General features: G+C 37.5%; 4 protein-coding genes and 1 non-coding gene across 6 annotated transcripts; 2 read left to right on the forward strand and 3 right to left on the reverse strand.

The window, feature by feature from the left end:
• The first annotated feature begins 181 nt into the window (after positions 1–181).
• On the forward strand, positions 182–3,050 carry LOC103137852 (WD40 repeat-containing protein SMU1-like). The gene is made up of 3 exons (XM_007551814.2): positions 182–370; positions 1,776–1,928; positions 2,113–3,050. The coding sequence occupies exons 1-3, from the start codon at positions 260–262 to the stop codon at positions 2,209–2,211; spliced, it is 363 nt and encodes a 120-aa protein (XP_007551876.2). The 5' UTR covers positions 182–259; the 3' UTR covers positions 2,212–3,050.
• A 1,886-nt stretch (positions 3,051–4,936) lies between these two features.
• LOC103137851 (dnaJ homolog subfamily A member 1-like) lies at positions 4,937–13,165 on the reverse strand. Its single transcript, XM_007551813.2, has 9 exons — positions 13,070–13,165; positions 11,418–11,569; positions 11,137–11,329; positions 9,767–9,871; positions 8,381–8,608; positions 8,170–8,284; positions 7,822–7,937; positions 7,484–7,584; positions 4,937–6,751 (listed from the first exon to the last, which is right to left on the reverse strand). Exons 2-9 carry the CDS (start codon positions 11,547–11,549, stop codon positions 6,518–6,520), a joined length of 1,224 nt encoding a protein of 407 aa, XP_007551875.1. The 5' UTR covers positions 11,550–11,569; positions 13,070–13,165; the 3' UTR covers positions 4,937–6,517.
• Position 13,166: 1 nt separating this feature from the next.
• On the forward strand, positions 13,167–16,079 carry LOC103137850 (aprataxin-like). The gene is made up of 7 exons (XM_007551812.2): positions 13,167–13,389; positions 14,122–14,168; positions 14,285–14,563; positions 14,679–14,738; positions 14,830–15,056; positions 15,433–15,536; positions 15,648–16,079. Exons 1-7 carry the CDS (start codon positions 13,260–13,262, stop codon positions 15,800–15,802), a joined length of 1,002 nt encoding a protein of 333 aa, XP_007551874.1. The 5' UTR covers positions 13,167–13,259; the 3' UTR covers positions 15,803–16,079.
• An 807-nt stretch (positions 16,080–16,886) lies between these two features.
• Positions 16,887–16,960, reverse strand: trnai-aau (transfer RNA isoleucine (anticodon AAU)). The gene has a single exon. It is a non-coding gene; the product is annotated as a tRNA-Ile (tRNA).
• A 502-nt stretch (positions 16,961–17,462) lies between these two features.
• Positions 17,463–23,896, reverse strand: LOC103137849 (dentin sialophosphoprotein-like). Of its 2 annotated transcripts, none has more exons than XM_007551811.2 (9): positions 23,725–23,896; positions 23,302–23,356; positions 23,002–23,046; positions 21,740–21,793; positions 21,609–21,635; positions 21,437–21,478; positions 18,602–18,643; positions 18,460–18,519; positions 17,463–18,369 (listed from the first exon to the last, which is right to left on the reverse strand). In XM_007551811.2, the coding sequence occupies exons 2-9, from the start codon at positions 23,353–23,355 to the stop codon at positions 17,851–17,853; spliced, it is 843 nt and encodes a 280-aa protein (XP_007551873.1). In that variant the 5' UTR covers position 23,356; positions 23,725–23,896; the 3' UTR covers positions 17,463–17,850. The 2 variants fall into 2 exon arrangements, with proteins under 2 accessions (XP_007551873.1, XP_007551871.1); XM_007551809.2 differs by having other exon boundaries at positions 17,463–18,372.
• Between the last annotated feature and the right edge of the window lie 863 nt (positions 23,897–24,759).

The following is a 24,759-nucleotide window of genomic DNA, read 5'->3' on the forward strand; positions in this document are numbered from 1 at the left end:
ATATATATCTGAGCCTGTATGCACAGTTATGTGCATACAGGCTCATACATGTTGGATTAGAGAAAACCAACAAGTAATTCACACTTGCACCCAGTTCTTGTTTTAAAAATTTCACTCAAGTGTGTTTGGTTCGAATGTGTTTATGCCAAAAACGAGTTCCTGTACACTTCCGACTAGAACTGTTAAGCTGGAAAATATTTCTTCTCAGATTTGGAGCACAAAATCCTGCGAATGCATTCACACGTTCAAATCCCAGTCAATGACGTCAGAAGTCCCAGTCAACAATGTGATTCCTCTTCCCCAAAAGCCTGAGGAGTTTGTGGTGTGTAACCACTCCAGTACGGTGGTCATCATGAACATGCACGGCCAGGTGAGAGCATCGTTTGACTTGGTTTGAAACAGTCTTACACTTCTTCATGGAAATTATTAGTGATTTTCTTTCTTTCTTGTTTTTTTTTTAAACTAATCGGCTCTAAAAGCAATAACTAAATCTTACCTTTTTTTTTTGTTGCAAAGACTAATGACATTCTGCTAATCGTTTCTACTAGTGTTAGCATAAATAAATGAACATACAGCAGATCATTTTTCGCATTCTATATTTCGACGTTTAGACAAAACACCGATTCTCATAATACGCAAAAACTTGTGATGATCATTTATGTGGCCACTTGTCTCAATGTGCAAATCAAGCTGAACAGGGCAACTCCCAGCAAATGTTGTTTTCTCAAAAGATGTAGAAAACTTTGCCTTCTATTTAAACCATATGAAAGACATCAAGATGTCTTACTCAATGAACACAAGTAGTTATGCTCAAAGAAGAAACTGTGTCTGCTAAACTGCTGGGGCGATTAAAACACAAGTTGCCAATATTACGTGTAGAGGCAGTTTTTTTTTTTTTTTATGGCTGGCCTGCATTGAATTTCGGGAGATTAATAATTGTTTTCTGGTCATGATGCCTTCCTCGTGACAGAAAGTGCCTAATTAACTAAACTACAACTTAAAATCGATGCAAGGAACACGGATAAGTAGACAAATGTAGAGGTCTAGAAAAGCCCCAGCATCTCATATTTTCTGGGTTTCAACAAACACTTTATAATATCAGCATCGATATTACTTAATGTTCAAGACCTCTTCCCAAGAGTTCTCATGGTTCTCCTGGGTGAATGGACTGAGATAACTAAATACAACATTTATACAGTGACAAAGCAACTAAAAATGTAACTATTCTTGAAAATAAGTTTCTTTTTCCATACGTTAAATCAGTTTTCGAACTTTTCCACAATCCGCCACAGTCTTTAGGAATACAACAGTAATGTGTATCACAGCCCTTCTGTCTAATGAAAATTTGAAAAGTGAATTAAAATCTAATTATTGTCTAAAGTTTTTTTTTTTTGACTATTAAAATATTGAAGCTTTCAACAAAGTTGTGTACTAAAAACCTAACGGGAAAAATAATAAAAAATTGTTATTAAAGATATCAATTGCGTTTGTCCAACCTCCCAGGTGTCTGCAGGATCTTCTCTTGGCATGTTTAGGTTTTTAATTACTTCTACTGGGAAAGCAGAACAACAAACAAGCTTTAACTTTTTAGTGAACCTGTTCTAAACAGGAAAGTATGATTCTATTCTGTAATTCTAGGGGGAAAAAAAGTGTTTATCCCCTAACGTGACAGACGAGTTAACATTTAAAACAATTTATATTTCACTCATTTAGTCCTACCAATTTACAGCGTGGCTGTTATGGAAAAGTTCATTTCCTTCCTTCTTCCTCCTCAGACAGTGAAGACTTTCTGTTCAGAGCAGCCAGAGAGAGCAGGCTTTGTGTGCTGCGCCGTGTCGCCCCACGGGGAGTGGATCTACTGTGTGGGGGAGGACAGCGTGCTGTACTGTTTTAACTACACGACGGGGAGGCTGGAGAAAACGCTGACTGTAAGCCCCTCTGCTCATACCCAACAATTATCTTTGAGAAAAACTGTTAGTGGGCCTCCACTCCCTATTTTGCTGCCTCCTTGTCGTGGTAGCATCTTTCAGCAAGTGCAGTTAGGGAAGCTGGATGTCTGTAGGAGGTTGGGGATGAGAATGTGTATTGATCTGCATTCCTCTGCACCCACAGGTTCACGACAAGGATGTAATTGGCATCGCTCACCACCCACATGAGAACCTGATTGCCACATACAGCGAGGATGGCCTGTTAAGGCTGTGGAAACCTTAAGCTGTCACCTTCATCCTGCTGTGGAGGAGCTAGGCAGTTGTTTGCACAGTTCAAAAGCATCCAGATCAACTCAAAGGGATAGTTCAGAATTTTTTTTTTTATGTTTTTTTATGCTATGTGAATTTCTTTAAAAATTCTACACCAATATCTAATCTGCAGTTCAACATCTTCATACAGTATGCATAATTTATTGTAAGTCTAGATTCATCCCAAAGGATGAAGCTAGCGGTAATTAAGAGTGAAACCAAAGTGGACTTTGTCCTTCTTCAAAATGTATTGTGTTTACAGGATGCTCACTTGACCTTCAAAATCAGAAGATGGGAAAAGAATTAGAAAAGCAACACTTGAGTACAAACAGAAGATCTCTCTTTAACATAAACTGTAGGTGTGTCTGGTGCACATTTAGTTAAAACAAACTCTTTATCATTTAGTGAAGTTACTCATAGTGGGTAGTGTAGCCAGAAATGTTACTCAAGTAAGTGTAGTGATGCTTCATGATAATATTACTCAAGTAAAATTATTCCAGTAACAGTTCCCCCAACCACCCCCCAAAAAAAGTTACTCAAGTAATCATAACTGGGTAGATGTAACTATAGCTACTATTGATCTCTGCTTTTAAGAAAGCCTCACTTCAAAAATCCTGAACCATCCTACTAAGAGTAATGTGGTGTTTGTTTTAAACTTTTTTATATTGATACAAGTCTTATTAAAGTGAATTTTACATTTTTAAAGCAAGACGTTCAGGATACAGCTAAGAATTAAAGAATCCACCATGTATTTCTTATTTGCCTTAATATTTAAGGTCAAGCCAGGTCTTTAACTGTTTTTAGTTAATATTTTAAAAAAAAGATTAAACTTACCATTTGACAGCTGCGTGAACTTCCTCAACTCTGCCTAGGACCTCCATGATGCTCCCTGTGAGTCCAACTTCACCAGTGCCACTTGAATCCAACACTCTCATCTCTTCTGTCTCCAACAGACATGAAAATGCATGATGGTGAACTGTTGTGAGATTATTTACAATAGAAACTGCCTAATGTTTGGGCATAAACAATATCAGGTATTTGATGCTTTCCTGGCTTTGGTTTGTAAAGATGCTTCCCCTCCCACCCTAATTTGCTCTGTGATTTATCTGCATGCTACCTCAGTTCACCGCCTTGCAGTGGATCTATAATAATTCAGAGATATGCATGCTTAAAAACAGCAGAACTCACCCGAGTTCCAGTCCGTATCCTGTCTGCAATTGCAGCATCATTTTGTTGTACGTTCCTGTGCATGCATACATCTACACATGCCCGCAGGTAACAGACTGTCCACTATTTATTATGTGTGATATTGTTATTTGTTACTGTAGCGTGAATTCATTGCACTCTATTTTTTGTATATTTGCTATATTGTGAATATCATACAGTCTGACACAGGAAGAAAAAAAAAAGAACTATAAATAAATTAACTCATTCAAAATTGCTGCATTTAAAGCCCATTTGTAAACTCAAATTAGTGTCAAGTTTGTTCTGTAATTAGAGGTCAGTTGCTTTTATCAACAGAATGGGCAGAATTTGGACAAGAGCAGAAATCCACATAGGGGACCAAATAACTGATTGAGTTTGTGGGACAAAAACATGTAGCCGGTAATATGGGGTGCTAAGATACAATTAATTAAAATAACTGGCGATATAATCACATTATTTACTTCACTACACGTTACAATTTACAAAATGGTTGCACAATCACAACAGTGAATCCCACTGGCTATGGTTTAAAACATTTTAGTTGACAGGCTATTATCGATACCAACAGCTTCCCATAGAGGAGGATCAGGGCGCCAGCATCAGATTTAACACAGCCTTTAAACACACACACACACACACACACACCCCCACAATAAATAGTTGATTCACAAAGATGTGCTCACATTAATCTCACTGCGTGCTCAGGTGGGGGCGCAAATATAACATCATAGCAGGGCAATTTTTTGAGCAAAACAGTGGGAAAAGTGAGGGTGTAAAAACACCCACATCCCCCAAGGAAGCGCTGCTCTCAGAGCTGGCCAGAGGAACAAGCAAACAAAGCCACTTCTTTAGGCATCCATGTCAGCAGGGGGAGCCAACGCGCACTTGAAGCCTCACACAGCTTATACTTCTTATTGAGTTACCTTGGATTTAAATTAAAATTGCCAACAAATGCTCATTTCTGTCAAAAACCTTTGTGTGTTTTTGGGTAACATTTGTTAGCGAGAACAAGAAGTGGGCTGGTTCCCAGCATCAAGCTGCTACAAAGTTTCTTCGACTCCATAAAAGTTCCCCGTCATTCATTTTCTAGTTTGTCCTTTTAATGAGATGGCTGTAGACTAGTAAACAGTACACTTCCCTTCCCCCACCTGTTGCTAGCTTGATGAAAGGAGCCCATCACGCTTTTCCTCAACAAAGAAGAAAGACTTCTTGATGGTAAAAATGTGTTGTGGAAACCCGAGGAGCAGAATCCACCACTCTTGTCCAAGATAACTCGTGATAATAAATGTACAGCAATATTTTAGTAGCAAAACGTTGCTTTTATATCTCAACTAAAATTAATTTGATGTTACATGTTTTAATGTTTGTGCTAATATCACAATACTTTGAAATTCAAAGTCACATTGAAAATCTCACACCAGCTTGTGACCATTGTGAACTTTCGCCCAGCACTACAGCGTGACTCAAGTTTCCAGGATATCATCGCAGATCAGTTTAGTAAGACCCCAAAATGATATTTATTAACAAAACATGATCACAAACATTCTTGGTCCAAACATCGATTAAGTTAAATTAAAACTTGAGTTAACTTATCTCAGTTTTACCTTCTCAGACTTTCAGAAACAAACCTGCTTGTCAGAAGCAGATTCCTTGAAGGTGCCCGAACATAACTGTCATACAATATTCAGGGAAAAGATCATCACTTAAACTAACACTGCATAATCAAGTTACTTCAAGTTGAGTTATGATAAGGCGTTGAAACAGACACACACACACACTTCAAACTCCCCCATCTTAAACCCCTTCCTAACCTCCCAAGATCTGGTCGGGTTGCACAAGAATAAGACACAATTATTAACTTCGGTACCAACATCAAAACATCAAAATATGCAACGTTCTACTTTGACTTTTCATCTCAATTCCACATGTGAAAGCAATATTTTCTTCTGATTTCAAGACCATCATGCATCTACAGAGAGGAATCTGGCACTGGTTAATCTTTCTTTGACAATGTAGGTACAACAGGCACTTTATACCCATGGGTATTTTCTTTCTTTTTTTTAAAGAACTGTTGTAACAAATATTACCAGCATAAACATAAATTAACATTATCAGTTTATCTTGAAATTGTCCAGAAAACAGTTACTGTCAAGGAACTGGAAGGTTTGAAACATCTGCAAATAGTTTTCTTTCGTAAAATTATTTCACGTAGAAAACAGTCCGATGTCCAACCCAAGACAGTAATTGAGCCCAGAAGAGGTAAAATACTAAAGTTAAATATTAGTTTGAAATATCTACAAATTAGTGGCTTGAACCTAAAACAGTACTGCCCCCTTTCTTCAAACTCACATCTTCCAGTCATATTTTTTAAGATTGTTTAGAAATGTTTTAAAATAGCCCTTTAAAGGGTAAACCAGCAAAAACGAAAAAAAAAAAAAGTATCAAGTATCAACATAATCTGCCTAGTCCTCCATCTGAACTTTGGGTCCTCAAAAACAATTAACAGGGTCATTAATGAGCTGTTCACAACCACAGATTAAGCAACACAACATACACACACACACACAAAAAAAAAAAAAAAAAAAAAAAAAAAAAAGTATCAGGTATCAACATAAATCTGTCTAGTCCTCCATCTGAAGTTTGGGTCCTCAAAAACAATTAACAGGGTCATTAATGAGCTGTTCACAACCACAGATTAAGCAACACAACATACACAAAAAAAAAAAAGAATGTTGGCATCGGTTTTAGTGTAAATGTAAGTAGTTTTTCTTTTCTTTTAAAGACACTGTGATACCAGCCCTCATGTTTAACCACAGTGCTTCACAAAAAAACAAAAAAGAAAGAAAGAAAAAAGAAGAATTGAAATATGGTCCCTTAAGGAATGAGCAGTCCAACATCGAGCCCAAAACCAATTAGTTGAAATAAAGAGTGAGCCAGGGCTCTTAAGACTGAGCTAGAGGGGAATTTCAAACGAAAACAGAGTTACCGGACGAGAAAAGGTGCACAAACGTCCAACAAGGTGCATTGCATCAGAAATGGGAGATTTTGGAAAAGGCAGAGTCTCGAGCTGGGATTTAAGACGTGTGGCACTGAACGCCCCCGGTGCTGGTGTAGTCGTCCTCATCCATGTAGTAGTACTGATGTCTGTGTCTTCTTCTGCTCTCCAAGTCACAGTCCTCCAGGTCAGCGTAGATGTAGAGGTCCTCGTCCATGCTGTCCGTCTGCTCTGTGTCCATCTTTCCGGGGAGGTAACGCTCGAGCTCCTTCAGCTTGTGCTTGGGGAGGAAATTGGCTGGTGGGAACACCACCTAGTGGACATGAGCAGAGTACTGACTCAGCTTGGCTGTATACACACACACTTTCTAGATTCGCTGTTTTGAGAACCTTTACAAAACAAAAACAAAACATTTTTCCCTTCTACATTGCAATTATGCTCTACTTTGCTCCCGTCTGTCACGTAAAATCCTGTATGACTCAAACAGGAAGTCCTGTAGATATTTCCTCAGATGTGTCATCTTCACATGCATAAAATCCTGATTTATTCTTGTCCAGTCTATAGTGAAAAGGTGCAATGATTATGCAAACAGAGTAGTTCAAAACAGGGATATTATTAACGACTGCAACTGCTCGTCTGTGCTCAAGATCTAAGTATTGATTTACTTCACAAGTTGAGCCACTCATACCTTACCAGCGATGGTAATGCTAACTAAAGCTAGCTTAAACATTGTGGTTTGTCCCAGTTTGGTGAAGCCAATGGGTTTCTAATCCTACAGGGAGAATGAACACATGAAGCTCTGTCCAAAGATTTTAAACAAGAACAACTAACATAGCATATTTATGTGATTAGATGATCATAACACATCTATCTACTGGCTGTGGGGAATGACTAATCATTACTGTTGTGATACTTGTGTTAGTTAAATATTAAGCCCTTTTTTTACTGCCTGATGCTCTGGAAGAGCTGTGTCAGTCTGCTGTCAAGGAGCAGAAAGGATTAGTCTGCTTCTATTGAAGTGAAAATAAAATCCTACAGGTCTTACCGAAAAGTGAATAATAAGACGTCCTTTCTCAAAAGGTCTGCGATACATAGGCATCCCCTCGTTGAGGACACACTTGGTGTCTCCAGGCTTGATTAGTTCCCCTGTAGTTGGAAACAGAAGGAGATTGGCTATAGCAAACCTGACAGGATATTCCATCAAGAGCCTTTAATAAAACTCAGAAACAATAAATAAGCTTCTGCTGCTCTACTGCAGAAGATCACGTGATTCACAGCTGGTTCCACATAAATCCAGTCCAGTCTTGAATACTTTACAAACTCCCAAAGGTTGATCAACTTAAACCCTTTAGAAACAACTAAATAAATTTGTCATATGTTTACCTGGACGAGACGTAATGAGGAGAGTCCTGCTGTCCAGTGTTTGAACCGGCCTCTTAAAACCACACAAAGCCTCGACCAGCTGCAACTCCATCGACATGAGCAGGTCTTCTCCTCTCCTGAGGACAGAAACAAGTTCAGCAACTAAGGTCATTTCATTTTGACGTTTCTGAGCAGCCAACACATTAAAAGACAAAATAACATGTTACTATTCCTGGGGATTAGTAAGTGTCTCACTTATGTAGTTTTCAAATTTTGTGCACGTATTATTGTATCGCCTTATAATGTAAACCTCGCTAAGCTAATCTACAATATCCAGAAAGACATGTCCGATCCTATTTTGTTTGGTACCTGGTGAAAAGTGCATGTTCCTGCTGGTCGAGGACGATTATGATATCACCTGGTTCCAGCCCTGGCTCCTGGTCCCCTTCACCATGAAAAACTATTTTCTGCCCATCTTTCATTCCTGTGAAAAACATCAGCTACAGAGTTCAATCGTCGGTCTCAGCAACTTTACAGATTTTTTTTTTTTTTTAATATAAACAGACTCATTAAGACACACCTTTGTCAACGTGAACCTCCAGAATCTTTTTCTGTCGCATGATCTTGCGTCCTGCGCATGTTTTGCAGCGGTCCTTCTGGCTGATTCGCTGTCCTTGTCCCTGACAGTTGTGGCACACGGTGGAAACCTGCTGCACCATACCTGGGAGCAACTGATGCATGCGTACCTGCACACCCGTACCATGGCAGGACATGCACATCTGTGCAGCTCCTTTACGACTTCCACGACCTGCCATGGAGAAAAAGGGGAAATAAATAAATAAATCATCAGCACTGTGGAAAAATATAGAATATAAGCACATTTTTGACATTGGATAGGAGTGGCATTTAAATAACCATGTATTTAAATGAATTTTGTGTGAATTTAAAACAAACAAGAAACACATTTTGTCACCGGCTTAAACGGTTGTTGCCATACTAATTGAATTCAACAGCATTTTGAACCTGCTCCAACAAAGAACCTTTTAAATAATTACTTGGTTTTGACATGTTGTGCAGCTGAGTAAGCCAGTGAGTCTCTGGTACAATCCACCTGTCAAACAGTTCACTTCCATCATTCCAGAAGCACACAGAGCAGCGAGGAGCTGGACGAGGCCTCAACCTTTTCCTCAGATAACGACACTGTGTGTGTGTTTTTTAATGATTCGGCTGCTGAAAACATCCCTGCTTTTTGATGTTTTCACAGATTCTCTGCCAAAGGTAAACCTCTGAGATGTGGTGGAAACTAAAGGTCATTCTGCATCAGAGAGATGACACAACTGTAGATGAAATATGGTTATTAACCTCACACACAGACACGCACCACATTTCATGAGCCTGTGAGTTATAAGCAGACGGAGAATCTGAAAAGGGCAGTTTGTGAAGGCGACTGTGTGAATGCTGATCGGCCGCAGCGTCAGAAAAAGGCTTTCAGCATCTAGCTTTTATGTAAAACTGGAGCTACTAAGGATTTTTCTTTTTGTTATTAAATGACAATACCTAAATGTTATTTGCTCTGCTGGGTAAGGTATGCTCATGTCATCCACTAAGAATTATAAAATGATTTCTGGTGACAACACAATGTTTGTCTTATGAGATCGGGAAAAATGTTTAAGCATTAAATCAATATTTTTGACCCCCCAAAAAAAATCTAACTTGTAATTCCTAACTTCTTTAATCTTCATAAAATAATACTTTTAATATTATAGAAAAAAGGGTTTTTTATCTTGGTTGAGAGATTTGGAGTCTTGCCATGAAAATGTTAAGTTCATACCACATGTGGAACAGTGGATGAGTTTTTGTCAATAACAATGACTGCTTTAGTTTTGACAGTAAACAAACACCATCATTCAATGAATAAAACCAACTACTTGCAAACCTCAGGACTTAAAACTGCAGAAGTGTTTACCTTCACATCTCTCACAGATGCAGTTCTTCTGTACAGAAAGTTTTCTTGTTGCGCCGTTGTAAAGATCCTCCAAGGTCACAGTGATTTGATGAACTATATTCTTTCCTGTGGTGAAATAAAACACACCACTGTTATACATTTCACAGGCTTTGGGTATATAAGATTCATAACAATAATGCACCTTAATATCTACATAAAAAGGCTTATTTTTGGGCAATAACTTGGAAAATATTTCTAGACAAAGTAGATACATCATCTAAAGATCTGTCACCAACCTTTGATTACTATCTGTTATTTATTGGATGCAAAATTCACTTTGCTCTTCAATCTTCTAGGCTCAGTTCACTAGACTGATATCTTGTAAAAAAAAAAAAAAAAAAAAAAAAAAAACATCACAATTCTTAGATGATTCTGTTGAGCGAAGCTTCACAAAATATTTTATAGTGATAGAGTGTTGTATGCTGTTATCGGGGTCTCTACGCATCTTTATTATTCTAAACTTTCCAGGCACAAATTTACAGCATTCTCAATCAATTTTCAGCCCATTTTAATTGTATAAATTTGAACATTTAGTACAGATATACAGAAGCCATTTCAAATGTTGTTTGGTTTTATGTATATAAAATGCAACCACCAAGAAAAACTCAGTGCATAAGTAAGTGGAAAGGGAAAAAAGGAGAGTAAGGAACAACTTTTCCTCATGTTTTTCCTAATTTATCTGCCAAGATTCATCCGACATCATGTTTTTCTACCAAACATCTATGAGTGAATGAATCCACTAGTGCTTCCCAGCATAGTGAAAACTGATGACTTGCGCAGCACCACCTTATTTTCATGTCAATATATCTTGAGAGGGGTTAATACCAGATGGAACACTTCAGAAAAATCTAGCTCCTGTTTCTCAACGTGACAAAGCAGCACGTTCAAACGTCTGACAGGTTCGTCACTCGTCTTTCTTAATGTTCAGAAGGAAGAAAATATGACAGGCTTGAGAATTACTTATGAAAGCTAAAAATAAATCCTACAAGAAACTCTTTGAAGGCAACAGTGGCACTAACCTTCCTGTTCTGTCCTCTAGTGGCAAATGTTATGAACTACATTACATAAGAATCCTATTGTTTGCCCACTTCTGCATACTTCCACTGTTACATATCAGCACCAACCACCTTTATCTGGCAGATACATTGACATTTTTATTTGTACTGCTCATTACTATAACTTTTTTTTTTTTTTACATTTTATATAATTATGATACAATATTTTCCTTTCTCTTAATAGAAATTCTGATTTATATTATTTAGAAACACTACGCAGCATTCACTTCATGCCTTCAGGAGCCACTGTGAGCTTTTACAAACATTTGCTCTCACCTTTTCGTTCTCTGTGCATTCGACTACCTCCACCAAAAAATAGGTCAAAGATATCCATGGGAGACGTGAAACCGCCGCCACCACTGCCGCCGCCTGTTCCTCCTTCTTTTATAGCCTTTTCACCTCCACGGTCATACACCTCTCTCTTCTTGGCATCTGACAGAACCTCGTATGCCTGCGAGATCTGTTTGAACTTCAGGGTAAAAAATAAATAAAAAAATCAAGATTAGAAAACCGCCACAGCTTCTGTGGTTATTTGTAGCAATATCAAGGGGACAAACCTTTTCCCCTTCAGTAGGGTTTTTGTCAGGGTGATACTTCAAGGCTAATTTGCGATAGGCTTTTTTAAGTTCATCGGGAGTTGCATTGGGTTTCACACCAAGTGTGTCATAAAAGCCTGTTTCTTTCACCATCGTTGCCTCTGTCAGATGATCTTAAGAAACGGAAAGAAAGAAAAAGAAAAAGAAGGGTCTGAACCATATCTTAACACACCCAATGAAACTAACTTTGCCAAAAATATATATATTTTGTCTGTCAGTGCACAGCAACATCACAATAAAAATTTTAAGAACATCTCAAATGACAATTTCTGCAAAAATTTTATTCTTGTCGCCAAAATTGAGTGTTTCTCTTCAGAACCTGACAAATTCAACTCTTCCAGCTCAGACAAAATACCCACATGCGACAGGCAATCCAGCACAAAGAGCACCTCGTCCCGTTCCAAGTGTTTTAAATGCTAGTAAACTCCACAGGGAGTGAAACAATGTGGGGCTTTTTTTTTTGGACACAACTTGCTATGAACATTTGAACTCTTGTCAGAAACTTCAACTGTTGTGTGAAATAACCAAGTTTAAGCCTTAAAACACATGCTTTCCTTCCCCCCTTTTATGCCAGTAGCTAAATCTCATAAGAGTACCGTTACACTGACACAAAACTGTTACCCTCAACAATCTCCTTAAAATTTGTTTTATTTATGTTACACTTTTAAGTCGATGTTGTGAACCATCCTATTATATGAATTAATAGTTAATAGGTATTGGTTATTTGAAAAGCCATAGCCAAATGACAACATACTGAAGAAAAGCAACTTGTTTTACCTGACAGAATTTTCTCTGCCACTTCAGTAAATGAGGGAGAAAAAAAAACATACTTTATGGTAAGGAATGTGAAACTTAGGCTAAATAAAAGGACAGTTATTATGCACCTAAAAATCAAAACATTTATGTAAGTTTGTAGAAAAATCATGTAGCAGTACATAAGAAAGTTAGAAATTAAGCCTTTTTTTGGTAATGTTTCGGGGAATTTTAGCCTTAAAATGCCGTAACTTAACGTTTGCATACTTGAAGTCCTCCTTAGGTTTTTTATTTTATTTTACAACACAACGCAAATAATCTCAACAACAAATTGATTTCCTTTTTTGTATTTTGGCAAGCGTTTGTTTATGACAGAATTCATTCATGAATGATTTGGTAGATATTGGTCGTTGTATTCATAAATCAACAAACGTCACATGTTTCGCGTTAAGCGATTTTTACCACACTGGTCTCTAGTCGTTAGGTTGAATATGGGTGCCAATTAAGGTTTAAGTTTCGATTCATAATAACAACATTGGTGAAACTAGTTTTGAGTATTTCCTAGATATAATACAGCTGGATTTTTTTTAGAAGGATTCCTGGGCAATTACAATTGTTTTTTTTTTTACGATTGTATAAGACTTAATGTGTCTGAATATTAACCTTCCACACAATCGCAGGTTAAACCGCTGGTTGGATCGGCACATAAACTGAAACTGATGAGGCCCTTCGTAGCTAATTTAGCTACTTGACCAGGTCAAATCTAAACTGCTAGGTAGGATGACCCTCTAGCCTTTGGCCAAGCTAAGCACAGCTGACAGTGACAGAAATAAAACGTGTGATAATAACTGTTTTCCAACCTTAAATGAAGACAACAAGCAGCAGCCCCACAGAAAGCCTTTCTTCCAGAATCTTCTGACCCGCGTGCCAAGCGAAAACACACCAGCCCCGTTCACGTTATAATCTCGCGAGACGTTTGTCCAGTCATCACCAAGCGGGGACTGCAAAGGATATCTTGCTAATGGTAAAAAAGATTTTAAAAATTATAAAATGCCTATTTGCTGGCTTGTCAGTGAAGAGGGTACCCATAAACCAATCCAGTTACCTCATTTACGTGCGGTTGTTGTTGGGCGAGGTCCAGAAACGACAATTAAAGACAAGAAATGCTCTCGGCAGCAAGGTACCCAACATCAGTTTGTATGCTAACATGAGTATGCTAACCTAATCTAATACATACTGCTTTTTTACATTACTTTTAGAATGCTACTTACTCGATGAAATTATAAAAATGTTGGTGTTGCTATATTTAGTATAATAAAAAGTTGTGCAAAACTAGTAACAATCACTGCCAGGTTCTTGGGTCAGTGATAAAATCCTATAAGAGCATAGTGGGCAACAGGCAAATGGATGGTGGTGGAAATATTTTTAAGAAAATGTTGTTTCCTTTATTTATGTCTATTGGCTCTCATGCATTTCACATGTTAAGGTGAAAAGACCTAAAAAGATCCTCCCTAAAAAGGGAGGACCTTTTTACTCCTACCTTTTTAGGGAGGAGTGTGACTCTGTTTTAGGGATTGCTGTATTTATATTTTGGTTCTATCAAGAGTCATAATCTCTAATAACTTTAAACAACTTTTTGCTGGAGTTGGAGTCACATAACTATTTCATTAAAGTGGACTGGAATTGGATTAGACATAATCTCCCAACAATTATCCACTGTCAAGGTGGGTTTTAAATGTTCTGTAGAAAATGGCTCCTTTGTATATTTTTCAAGTCAAGTAGAAAAAGTACAAAATGTGACTGGGGAAAATGACCAGCACCTATATTATGTTTTGTGAAGGTATAGTGATAATAATGTATCACTTTCTCTAATTGAGCTTTGCCTAAATGACTGCTATCCCTTCCTTCCCAGTTGAACTGAAAGCTGAGTGCAACAAAGGTTATGTCAAAGTTAAGCAGGTAAGACTGCAAAATTTTGATGAATCACTTTTGCTGAAACATTTTTTGGATTAAAATTTCTTTACTGCTTATGAACTAATTCTGACTTTCATGACTTTGTTTTTTCTTTTTTAAAGCTGGGCTTAAACCCCACCTCAGTAGACTGTGTGGTGGTGGGGAAAGGCAATGAGGTCAGAATAAAACCTGGACAGAAGCTCCATGTTGTCAATCAACTTTACCCGTACACCATACAGTTCAAAGAAGATCTCACTGGGCACCACAGCAGCATCAAAAGTCCAAGAGAGCAAACATCGGAGAACAGTGACAGCCAGAAAAATGTTCAAACTCTAAAAGCTCCAAAACAGAAAACAAATGGCTCTCCATCAGTGTGTCATGGAGAAAACACACAAAAAAGTGTGAGGAAAAATATGTCCCTGTGCTTAAGATGCTTGTTTTATTATTATTTTGATTGTGTTGCAGTCTGCTGAACATCTAACAATTTGAAAAATGTTGATTCCTCATCTGTTGTAGGAAAATGTCGGACATTGGAGCCAAGGTCTGAAGACTTCAATGCAAGATCCTCAGATGCAGGTCGGTGCCTTACAAAATGATGTAAAACCTCTGTCATGCTCTCCCCACAGCCTAATTTGTACACTGATGTGAACCTTTTTCTACTTTTCAGGTTTACAAGGATGATAAGGTTGTTGTGATTACAGACAAATACCCCAAAGCTCGCTACCACTGGTTAGTCCTTCCATGGCAGTCGATTCCCAGCCTGAAGGCTTTACGTGGAGAGCACTGTGATCTTCTGAGACACATGCAGCAGGTTGCTGACCGCATGATCCAGCAATGCCCAGATGCCAGCACACTGCGGTTCCGGTCAGGTTACCACGCTATCCCAAGTATGAGGTAAGGCAAAGGCTGTTTTATTACTGCTGTTACCTGGCTGGCAATGTGACTGTTGTTAGTAAAAACCTGAACAGCTAATGACTGTTTTTTTTTCAGTCATTAGCTGTTAACTTACATGATATTGGCTTCATATTTTCAAATAAACTTGTAACATCTACTGGAATACAGCATGTCTCTCCACCTTTCCAAACAGTGTTCTGTTTCTACACTTGCATTTTTTTAAATCTTTTAATGTCTTTTTAGTTTATTATATCAAGAAAATATATATATTTCATGTTGGTCATGAAAAGACCAACATGTTCATCTTCACAAAAGATATTTATGTTAATGACTGATCTGATAGCACAGATAAAGAAATACTTACTTACTTTTACAGTCACATCCACCTCCATGTAATCAGCCAGGACTTTGACTCTCCCTGCTTGAAGAACAAGAAGCACTGGAACTCTTTTACAACAGAATACTTCATCGATTCTGATGGTGGGAATACATTTATGTCTGTTACCATTTTCTGTGTATTTCACTGTATTTAATAGCATAACTACAGTATTTCAAAGAATGCGTAATCTGTTTTATTTTTCCCCCCAACAGATGTTATTCAGATGCTTGAAGCAAGTGGAAAAGTCACTGTTAAAGAAGGTTCCAGTGAATTGTTGAAACTACCTCTCTGCTGCCATGTGTGCCACAAAGAGCTTCCTACAATACCTTCTCTGAAGGAACACTTGAAATCTCACTTTCCCAGATAATTATGTGACCTTAACAGAGAAGTAAACACATTTAATGGTGTTTAGCATATTTTTCTAAAATGTTGTTTTGCATGAAATGTTGTAATTATGCAAGTTGAAAACTTGTCACTTGTTTTGTACATTTTTGAAAATGTCAACGTCGATATGCTTGTCCAGAGTGCATTTGTCAGTCCTAAGTCAAATGTTGATCCACTCTAACTTTATATTTGTTTGTACACTTCAATTTCAAATAGGTTTAGTTCCTCATTCTGATGCAATAAATGTTTTCTAGAAACTATACACTTTTCTTCAACTCCCTTATTATATTCTGAAAGAAAACAATTTTATGCCATACTTAAGTTCTGACCATTTAAAATGGTTTAGGTACATAGTTAACTTGCTGTTTTTCACTGAAAATCTAAAAAAGTATATGCTGTGCTTTTAAAAATTACATTTAATATCAGATAATGATAGAACTATTAAGAGGTGCTTTATTAATATTCAGAATGTATGCATTCAGTACAATTTGGCTTTACTTCACTTATTTACTTTACAGCCATCACAAAAATTGAGTGATTTCCAATTTGACTACTTACTCACCAAGTTTAATCCAATAGGATAATTTAGCCTTAACTGTAAGTAATGATCACATACTGGAGCTTTAATCTTCTTACTATTATAACTAATGATTCTATCTTTATGTGCTTAATCCTGTTTTGGAGGTGCTGTGGATTGAAGTGGGTTTTTAACCCCAGACGACTACTTGATTGGAGAGTGAACAGAACCTTGCTAAAGAATATGACTGAATTAAGAAGTCAAAATAACACTGTCCCTAAACTCGCATTTACATACATAATTTCTTGAAATATTATTCTAAATTTAGGATCTAGTTGAGCAAGACAGCTACATTCCCGTTTCAAAGGGAAACAGAATAAACGTGCCATTGTCGCCCTCTAGTGGTAATATTTCCAAACAGCAGTTTCAGGGAAAAATGGTACAGACCGTAGCCAGAAGTTTCTGAAGTTTCTTTGACCATTGCGTCACTCTGTGAATTCAACATAAATGAAAATGAGAAGATGCATTTTAAAAAAGGAAAAGTTGTGGCTGGCCCGTACGGGGATCGAACCCGCGACCTTGGCGTTATTAGCACCACGCTCTAACCAACTGAGCTAACCGGCCATGTGTTGTCGTTCTCAAATATATATTTAAGTAGCTTAATGCCGTGGGATCTCGAAGTTGGTACAGAGAGAGATGATACGAGATACAGCTGGTAGAAAACCGTTTAGGTTGCAACAGATATGGGGCTGGGCTGAAGGGTCACCTTCCAGCTGGACTACAGCTCTAAACACACCTGAAACTAACTTCACTGCGGTGGAGCTAAGTGCAAATGGATGTCACACTTTTCAGATTGTCTTTAAGACAAATTAAAGAGACATACCCAGATCTCATTTCATTTTACTTCAAAATGATCCATTGATATGTGTTGCCCAGTGACATATATTTTAAGTCAGATAAATTGACGTTTGTGGCTATTGTAAACATATTCAAGGGATATCAAAACCTTTGCAATGACCTGTAGAATAGTCTTTTTATGCGGCTACATGAAAGCTTTATCACAAAGCTTAGCACAGTTTTCTTTTAGCAGCCATTGTTTTGCATGTAAATAAGTGAAAACAATACAGTATGTTCCTAAAGAATTTATTAGACAAAAACATTGTAGCATATTTTCTGAATTTCTTGACTAATGGACAAAAAAGATCTCTATTTCAATAAATGCAAGATCCTGTGCACTGATACATCGTCTCTGTGTAAGTGTAATAGAGTGCAGGTCTAATTGCCAGCACAACAGTGCTGAATACAATGGTTATATTCATTTTATTTCTCACATGTTATCAAAGCAAAGTATATGTGTAGGTTATATTACCACAGTATTTTTATTTTTATTTTTTTACACTTAGTGAATCAGGTCGCATTATAGCAGAATCAATGTTCAGAGTTGAACATTCGTTAGTCTTTAAGCTGGTCATTAAATAAAACTCTGATATGACAATCACAGAGGTTGCATTTCATCATCTTCTGAGCCTCAGTTCCCTCTCATCCTCGTCCGGCACCAGCAGGTGCTCACCTGGCGAATGAGCATCATCTCCTATACTCTGCAGAAAGTACTCCTCACTTTCACAGCTCTGCGTACTATTCACACAGTTTTTGGCCCTGACTTGTTCCAGCTCGGCGCTGTCACTGGCGTTGCTGTCTTCCGTGCTCTTGCTGGCAGTGCTGCTGTCGTTGCTGTCGCTTGTCTCCTGGCTCTCCTGGCTTTCACTGCTGCTGCTGCTGTCAGTGCTGTCGCTCGCAGCAGCTGAAACATCGCTGCTGTCACTGGCGTCTGCGCTGTCGCTGGTGGTGTCGCTGCCGTCGGTGGACTGTCCCAGCAGAGGTTGCTTGGTGCGGATCTGAACTTTCTTGGTGTGAGTTGGCCGTTTACCGCTCAGCTCATTGTCCAGGAGACCTGGGTGACCTGTGACCTCTGTGCTTGTGTTGTCTTCTCCACTCGCTCCTTCGATGATACTTGGGAACACTCTCACCCAACTCTGTTGCAGGGTTTAAAGGAAGCCCAGGTTTACATCGGTGCAATTATGGTTTAGTTTAAAATCAAGAACATAAAATATGTTTCCTACAACCTTCCGAACATTCTCCTCGCTGCCCATGCTGTTGTCTTTGGTTTCAGCCATGGAGTCCATCTGAGCAGAGATTATGAAATGTATGAGTCATTGACAGCTATGGAGAAGATTTAGTGAGCGACCATTTTTCTTTGTCCCTTACCCCGTCGCTCTCATCCGACTGACTGTCGCTCTCCTCTGACGTCTGTTTTTGAAGACACAGTTTTAGGCAGTCAGCACAAAGTTTTATAGCAATGCAGCAAAACTGACATCATATTTGTGTTTCATTTAGACTACAATATTTCATTGTGTTTCTATGAATCGCAGTGTCTTGCAAAAGTATTCCTTGAACTTCTTTATATTTTGTTACATTCAAAAAACTTCAATGTATTTTTTTTGGCTTTGATGTGATAGATTAACATAAACTAGGACATAATTATCCAATGGAAGAAAAATTATGGAAAGAGTTATTGCCATTCTTCTCCATTGTCCCCTAGCTTTTCATACCCCAAAATAAAATTTTGTGCAACCAAACAGCCTTCATTATGCACTTAAACAGTAAATAGCACAGACCAGTGAGTAACTTACTCTCAGAGCTGTTTTGTGAAGGCTGTGGGTGTTGGTTAGCAAACTGTATTATGCATGACAAGGAGCACACCGATAAATGAGGAATAAAGTTATGGAGAAGTTTAAAGTTGTGTGGTTCAAAAGAAACACACACAATAATGCCCTGCTTTTTATTTGTCTGTCACATCAAATCAGAAAAAAGAAAGAAAGAAAAAAACCCTGACAAAATGTACGTTGTTTGAAATCTTTTGCGAGATTCTTTATATAGTTTCATTTGTTGTTTCTCTGGCTCATTTACCAAGATTTGAGGTATGCACTTTTCTTTTAACTCTAAATGTATGAAACCTAGACAACATTGAGGGAATGGATGACAGTGAATATGAATGATTGACCAACACACCTTGTCCTCTGAAGTGGATTCTACTGATTCAGATTCTGAACTCTGTTGACAAATAAAAGGACACATTTATAGCACATCATTTCAAAAATGTTTTAGAGTTATGTGGCATCAATTATCCAAAATATACTTTCTTCATGGATCAAGCACAATTCTGAATTTCAAAATGTCTCACCTGGTTGGAGGTGTTTTCCTCAGAGCTCTGTATCCCAAAGAGCAAAAACAAACATCCATATTTAACTAAAATGTGAGAATGTTTTTTTGTGAACTTATACAAGTATATAAAATACATATATATATATTTACCTGAAGCTCTGATGTGTTATTTTCAGAAGATTCTAAAACTGACAAACTTTCAGTCTGGAAAAGAAAAAAAAAAAAGAGGAAGAAACCTATATGAGCACACACCCCAGTAGTTTTAATTAGATTTAATTACACATCATGACTGCAATATCAACAACCAAAACATTCATTAAAAACCTCCTTCTTGACAAGCTCAGGCAGAGCTATTGCTGCATAAATGCGTGGAGACAGATATGTATCCTTGTAAACAATATAATGTCAGCAGTGGGAATTGTCTTGAGGTCTGTACCACACCTATTGTTAGGCTCCCCGCTGACTCTGTCAAAGAAGCATCTTTATGCCCATTAAGATAAGTTGTTCACAGCACCGTTAACACACAATTCTGGTTAAATGTGTGCATGGAAAAGTATTCCTGCTTCAGGATGCTTTTTTAGGCATGAAGAGAGTTCTCAAAAGTGGAAAAAGTATTGTTAGTATCACCCTGGATTTTGTGGGTGGAGCTTAATGACGGGAGAGTGCTGAGTATATTCAAGGTCTAATTTTGCAGCATTATATTTTCAGTCATCCCAAACTCATTTACCCTCATTTGAATAATTGGAAACTCAAGATGTCAGATATTTCAGGACATTATGTAAGCTACATATATTTACAAAGGAAACATTTTTAATTACTGCCCAATCTTACATATTTTTATCTTAGGTTTCTTTAAATACGAGTCAGTTGCCTTTTTTATTGATGAATGCCACCCGAAGGTGTTAAATTCATCAGTGTAAAATTCATGCCATTATTTCCCAAAGGATGTTCTTCAGAAAACATCCTTTATATCTCACACACTCAGAAGTCTGAATCAGCGCAACTCGGTTAAAACCTGAGTTTAATATTGGAGTATATAGCGTTTTCTATCTCTTTTATGAGCTGCCTCTCTTGATGCAGAGAGTGATTCTGATGATTCCTCTCAGTTTACTGACAGAGCATGAATAAAGGGTTTTAGCCTTTTTTTAAGCAAAGATTAACTGGTATTATTGCTGCTTTTCTTGCATTTAATAAGCTATAGATAAAGTTTTATTATTTTTACATCAGGAGCCACTTTGCCCCTCAGCACAGTTGCTCCTAAATAGCAACTGTGCAAGCAGCTACTTAGGAGGAACGATTCCAACTGCATTAACATTTACATTTAGTAGTAAAAAACAGTCAAGCACCTCTGGGGAGGTTGAGGGTTCAGGGTAATTAAGTTCAGGGAGAAGGGTGGAAATATTACTTACAGAGTTTGATTCAGACTCAGTTGATACCAAAATGTTGTGTAAAATCTGTTAAAACAAAACAAAACAAAATATTAAAAAAAAACAAAAACAAAGAGGGACATCATCATACACTTGGGCATTCAGAAGGTTCCTGTTTTTTTCACTTAGTTGATATCTCAGAATATCTCGTCTCTCTTTTTTCAGTTTTTTTGACACAATATACACTGCTCAAAAAAATAAAAGGAACACTCAAATAACACATACTAGATCTGAATGAATGAAATATTCTCATTGAATACTTTGTTCTGTACAAAGTTGAATGTGCTGACAACAAAATCACACNAGATTCTTTATATAGTTTCATTTGTTGTTTCTCTGGCTCATTTACCAAGATTTGAGGTATGCACTTTTCTTTTAACTCTAAATGTATGAAACATAAACAACGTCGAGGAAATGGATGACAGTGAATATGAATGATTGACCAACACACCTTGTCCTCTGAAGTGGATTCTACTGATTCAGATTCTGAACTCTGTTGACAAATAAAAGGACACATTTATAGCACATCATTTCAAAAATGTTTTAGAGTTATGTGGCATCAATTATCCAAAATATACTTTCTTCATGGATCAAGCTCATTTCTGAATTTCAAAATGTCTCACCTGGTTGGAGGTGTTTTCCTCAGAGCTCTGTATCCCAAAGAGCAAAAACAAACATCCATATTTAACTAAAATGTGAGAATGTTTTTTTGTGAACTTATACAAGTATATAAAATACATATATATATATTTACCTGAAGCTCTGATGTGTTATTTTCAGAAGATTCTAAAACTGACAAACTTTCAGTCTGGAAAAGAAAAAAAAAAAAGAGGAAGAAACCTATATGAGCACACACCCCAGTAGTTTTAATTAGATTTAATTACACATCATGACTGCAATATCAACAACCAAAACATTCATTAAAAACCTCCTTGACAAGCTCAGGCTCAGGCAGAGCTATTGCTGCATAAATGCGTGGAGACAGATATGTATCCTTGTAAACAATATAATGTCAGCAGTGGGAATTGTCTTGAGGTCTGTACCACACCTATTGTTAGGCTTGCCGCTGACTCCGTCAAAGAAGCATTTTTATGCCCATTAAGATAAGTTGTTCACAGCACCGTTAACACACAATTCTGGTTAAATGTGTGCATGGAAAAGTATTCCTGCTTCAGGATGCTTTTTCAGGCATGAAGAGAGTTCTCAAAAGTGGAAAAAGTATTTTTAGTATCACCCTGGATTTTGTGGGTGGAGCTTAATGACGGGAGGATGCTGAGTATATTCAAGGTCTAATTTTGCAGCATTATATTTTCAGTCATCCCAAACTCATTTACCCTCATTTGAATAATTGGAAACTCAAGATGTCAGATATTTCAGGACTTTATGTAAGCTACATATATTTACAAAGGAAACATTTTTAATTACTGCCCAATCTTACATATTTTTATCTTAGGTTTCTTTAAATACGAGTCAGTTGCCTTTTTTATTGATGAATGCCACCCGAAGGTGTTAAATTCATCAGTGTAAAATTCATGCCATTATTTCCCAAAGGATGTTCTTCAGAAAACATCCTTTATATCTCACACACTCAGAAGTCTGAAACAGCGCAACTCGGTTAAAACCTGAGTTTAATATTGGAGTATATAGAGTTTTCTATCTCTTTTATGAGCTGCCTCTCTTGATGCAGAGAGTGATTCTGATGATTCCTCTCAGTTTACTGACAGAGCATGAATAAAGGGTTTTAGCCTTTTTTTAAGCAAAGATTAACTGGTATTATTGCTGCTTTTCTTGCATTTAATAAGCTATAGATAAAGTTTTATTATTTTTACATCAGGAGCCACTTTGCCCCTCAGCACAGTTGCTCCTAAATAGCAACTGTGCAAGCAGCTACTTAGGAGGAACAATTCCAACTGCATTAACATTTACATTTAGTAGTAAAAAACAGTCAAGCACCTCTGGGGAGGTTGAGGGTTCAGGGTAATTAAGTTCAGGGAGAAGGGTGGAAATATTACTTACAGAGTTTGATTCAGACTCAGTTGATACCAAAATGTTGTGTAAAATCTGTAAAAGAAAAAACAAACAAAAAAAACAAAACAAAAAAAAAACAAAGAGGGACATCATCATACACTTGGGCATTCAGAAGGTTCCTGTTTTTTTCACTTAGTTGATATCTCAGAATATCTCGTCTCTCTTTTTTCACTTTTTTTGACACGATATATAATATTTTTTTTTTTTAAAAACTGAAAGCAAATCACTAAGTTGATAAATGTTGGCCTGTTTCAAGAGTTTAGACTTTTTAATGAGCTTCATACTTACTGGGTTAGCAAAAGCTGCTCCAATAAGGCAACATGTTATAATGATAAGCTTCATTCTGCAACAGAAGAACACAAAGGTTACAGTAATAAGTCAGTGTTTATCCCTATCACCAATTCCTCCCCGGTTCACCAAGGAAGCCATTCCTGCATGCTCTGTTGAGCTAAAAAGATAGATTCAGTTCCAATCCATTGCATTTTAATTTACTGGCAAGCCTTAACATAGCAAGTAAGAAATAATAAACTAATATCTTGAATCTGCAAATCTAAATGTGAGCTCAGCAGCACTGACTTCAAAACATGTTTGAGACAGAACCAAGTCTGACCAAGAAACAAGTGCACAGATATCAGAAATGACCAGAAATCAAAAGAAAGCACAAAGTGAAAAATAATGCCAGTAAATTGAAGATCAATTAAATTTTTATACCTCAGATTCAGTCTGTGTAGGAGAGTTCAGCAGCGATTCAGGTATAACAAAGACGACGGCACTAAGTAAAATCCAATGCCTGTTCAGAGCTCCGTACCAAAGTTGGTAGTTGATGCACGATGTATGGAAATGCTACAACACCCCAAAACACCACCGTATATATGAATCCTCAATTGGGCTGATTGCATCACTTCCTTCCGGGTCTCTCTCTCTCTCTCTCTCTCTCTCTCTGTGTGTGTGTGTGTGTGTAGCAGACACACGAAGGTGTATTTGTTCCAGAAAATGAGCTCAAAACAAACTCAGACTGGCATGATGATGATGATGATGATGATTGCAGGGCCAAAGAAACACACATTCACTCTCATAAATTTCCTCCGCCCCCTCTCATGTCTAAAGAGAAATGTAATTTAGCCTACCAAACCATAGGTTTGTGGTCTGCAGGAAAAACAAACTCACCCACTGAGAGAGAAAGCGGGACAAGCAGCTCAGCGCAGCAAATGCTTGTTTCCGGTGAATTTTCCAGCTGAAGTTTTGATTATTTTGGCATAATAAATCACAAGGTAGAGGAAAAGCGCAGGCTACATGTAGCTAACTGGATAATTCACAAGAAAGCACCATTTTTGTGTTTACTTTATTGATTGTATCAGTGAACAAAATTATGAGGAGGATTAAAGCCTTGCCAGAAGTCAGGCACTTTGTTAGGACTAAAATATATAACCAGTACACAGGGCAGAGTATGTACTATTAAATATAACTCATTCTTCAAAATAATGCATCTACAGTTCAGAGTCCTAATGGAAGCCCTTCTATTTTTTTTTCTCCCCCCAGGCTCATAATTACTTCCAGGATGTCCTTATATGGCTAGTCCAAAAATAAGTGAACAAAATTCCATGTTTAACTCCACGCTTGGATTTCTTTTGAGAGGATGAAACCTGCAATTAGCCTGGATGTTCACCAGTCTGGAGCAAACCACTAAAACCACCGGGCAGGAGCGGGGTGGAGATTGATTGATGCATGTTGTGGCACACAGACCGT

The sequence above is a fragment of the Poecilia formosa genome, unplaced genomic scaffold (assembly GCF_000485575.1).
Source record: "Poecilia formosa unplaced genomic scaffold, Poecilia_formosa-5.1.2 Scaffold44, whole genome shotgun sequence".
Taxonomy (NCBI): domain Eukaryota; kingdom Metazoa; phylum Chordata; class Actinopteri; order Cyprinodontiformes; family Poeciliidae; genus Poecilia; species Poecilia formosa.

Bases quoted from the DNA above. Each gene is read 5' to 3' on its own strand.
- LOC103137852 (XM_007551814.2), top strand. From the start codon at position 260: ATGACGTCAGAAGTCCCAGTCAACAATGTGATTCCTCTTCCCCAAAAG. The intron at 371-1,775 runs GTGAGAGCATCG...CTTCCTCCTCAG, and splicing joins TCATGAACATGCACGGCCAG to ACAGTGAAGACTTTCTGTTC. The intron at 1,929-2,112 runs GTAAGCCCCTCT...CTGCACCCACAG, and splicing joins GGCTGGAGAAAACGCTGACT to GTTCACGACAAGGATGTAAT.
- LOC103137851 (XM_007551813.2), bottom strand. From the start codon at position 11,549: ATGGTGAAAGAAACAGGCTTTTATGACACACTTGGTGTGAAACCCAAT. The intron at 11,330-11,417 runs GTTTGTCCCCTT...TTTACCCTGAAG, and splicing joins ACCCTACTGAAGGGGAAAAG to TTCAAACAGATCTCGCAGGC. The intron at 7,585-7,821 runs GTAAACATATGA...TTCCAACTACAG, and splicing joins CCTCATTACGTCTCGTCCAG to GGGAACTAATCAAGCCTGGA.
- LOC103137850 (XM_007551812.2), top strand. From the start codon at position 13,260: ATGCCTATTTGCTGGCTTGTCAGTGAAGAGGGTACCCATAAACCAATC. The intron at 14,169-14,284 runs GTAAGACTGCAA...TCTTTTTTAAAG, and splicing joins GTTATGTCAAAGTTAAGCAG to CTGGGCTTAAACCCCACCTC. The intron at 14,564-14,678 runs GTGAGGAAAAAT...CATCTGTTGTAG, and splicing joins GAGAAAACACACAAAAAAGT to GAAAATGTCGGACATTGGAG.
- LOC103137849 (XM_007551809.2), bottom strand. From the start codon at position 23,355: ATGAAGCTTATCATTATAACATGTTGCCTTATTGGAGCAGCTTTTGCT. The intron at 23,047-23,301 runs GTAAGTATGAAG...TTTCTTTTACAG, and splicing joins GAGCAGCTTTTGCTAACCCA to ATTTTACACAACATTTTGGT. The intron at 21,636-21,739 runs GTAAATATATAT...TTTGGGATACAG, and splicing joins ATAACACATCAGAGCTTCAG to AGCTCTGAGGAAAACACCTC.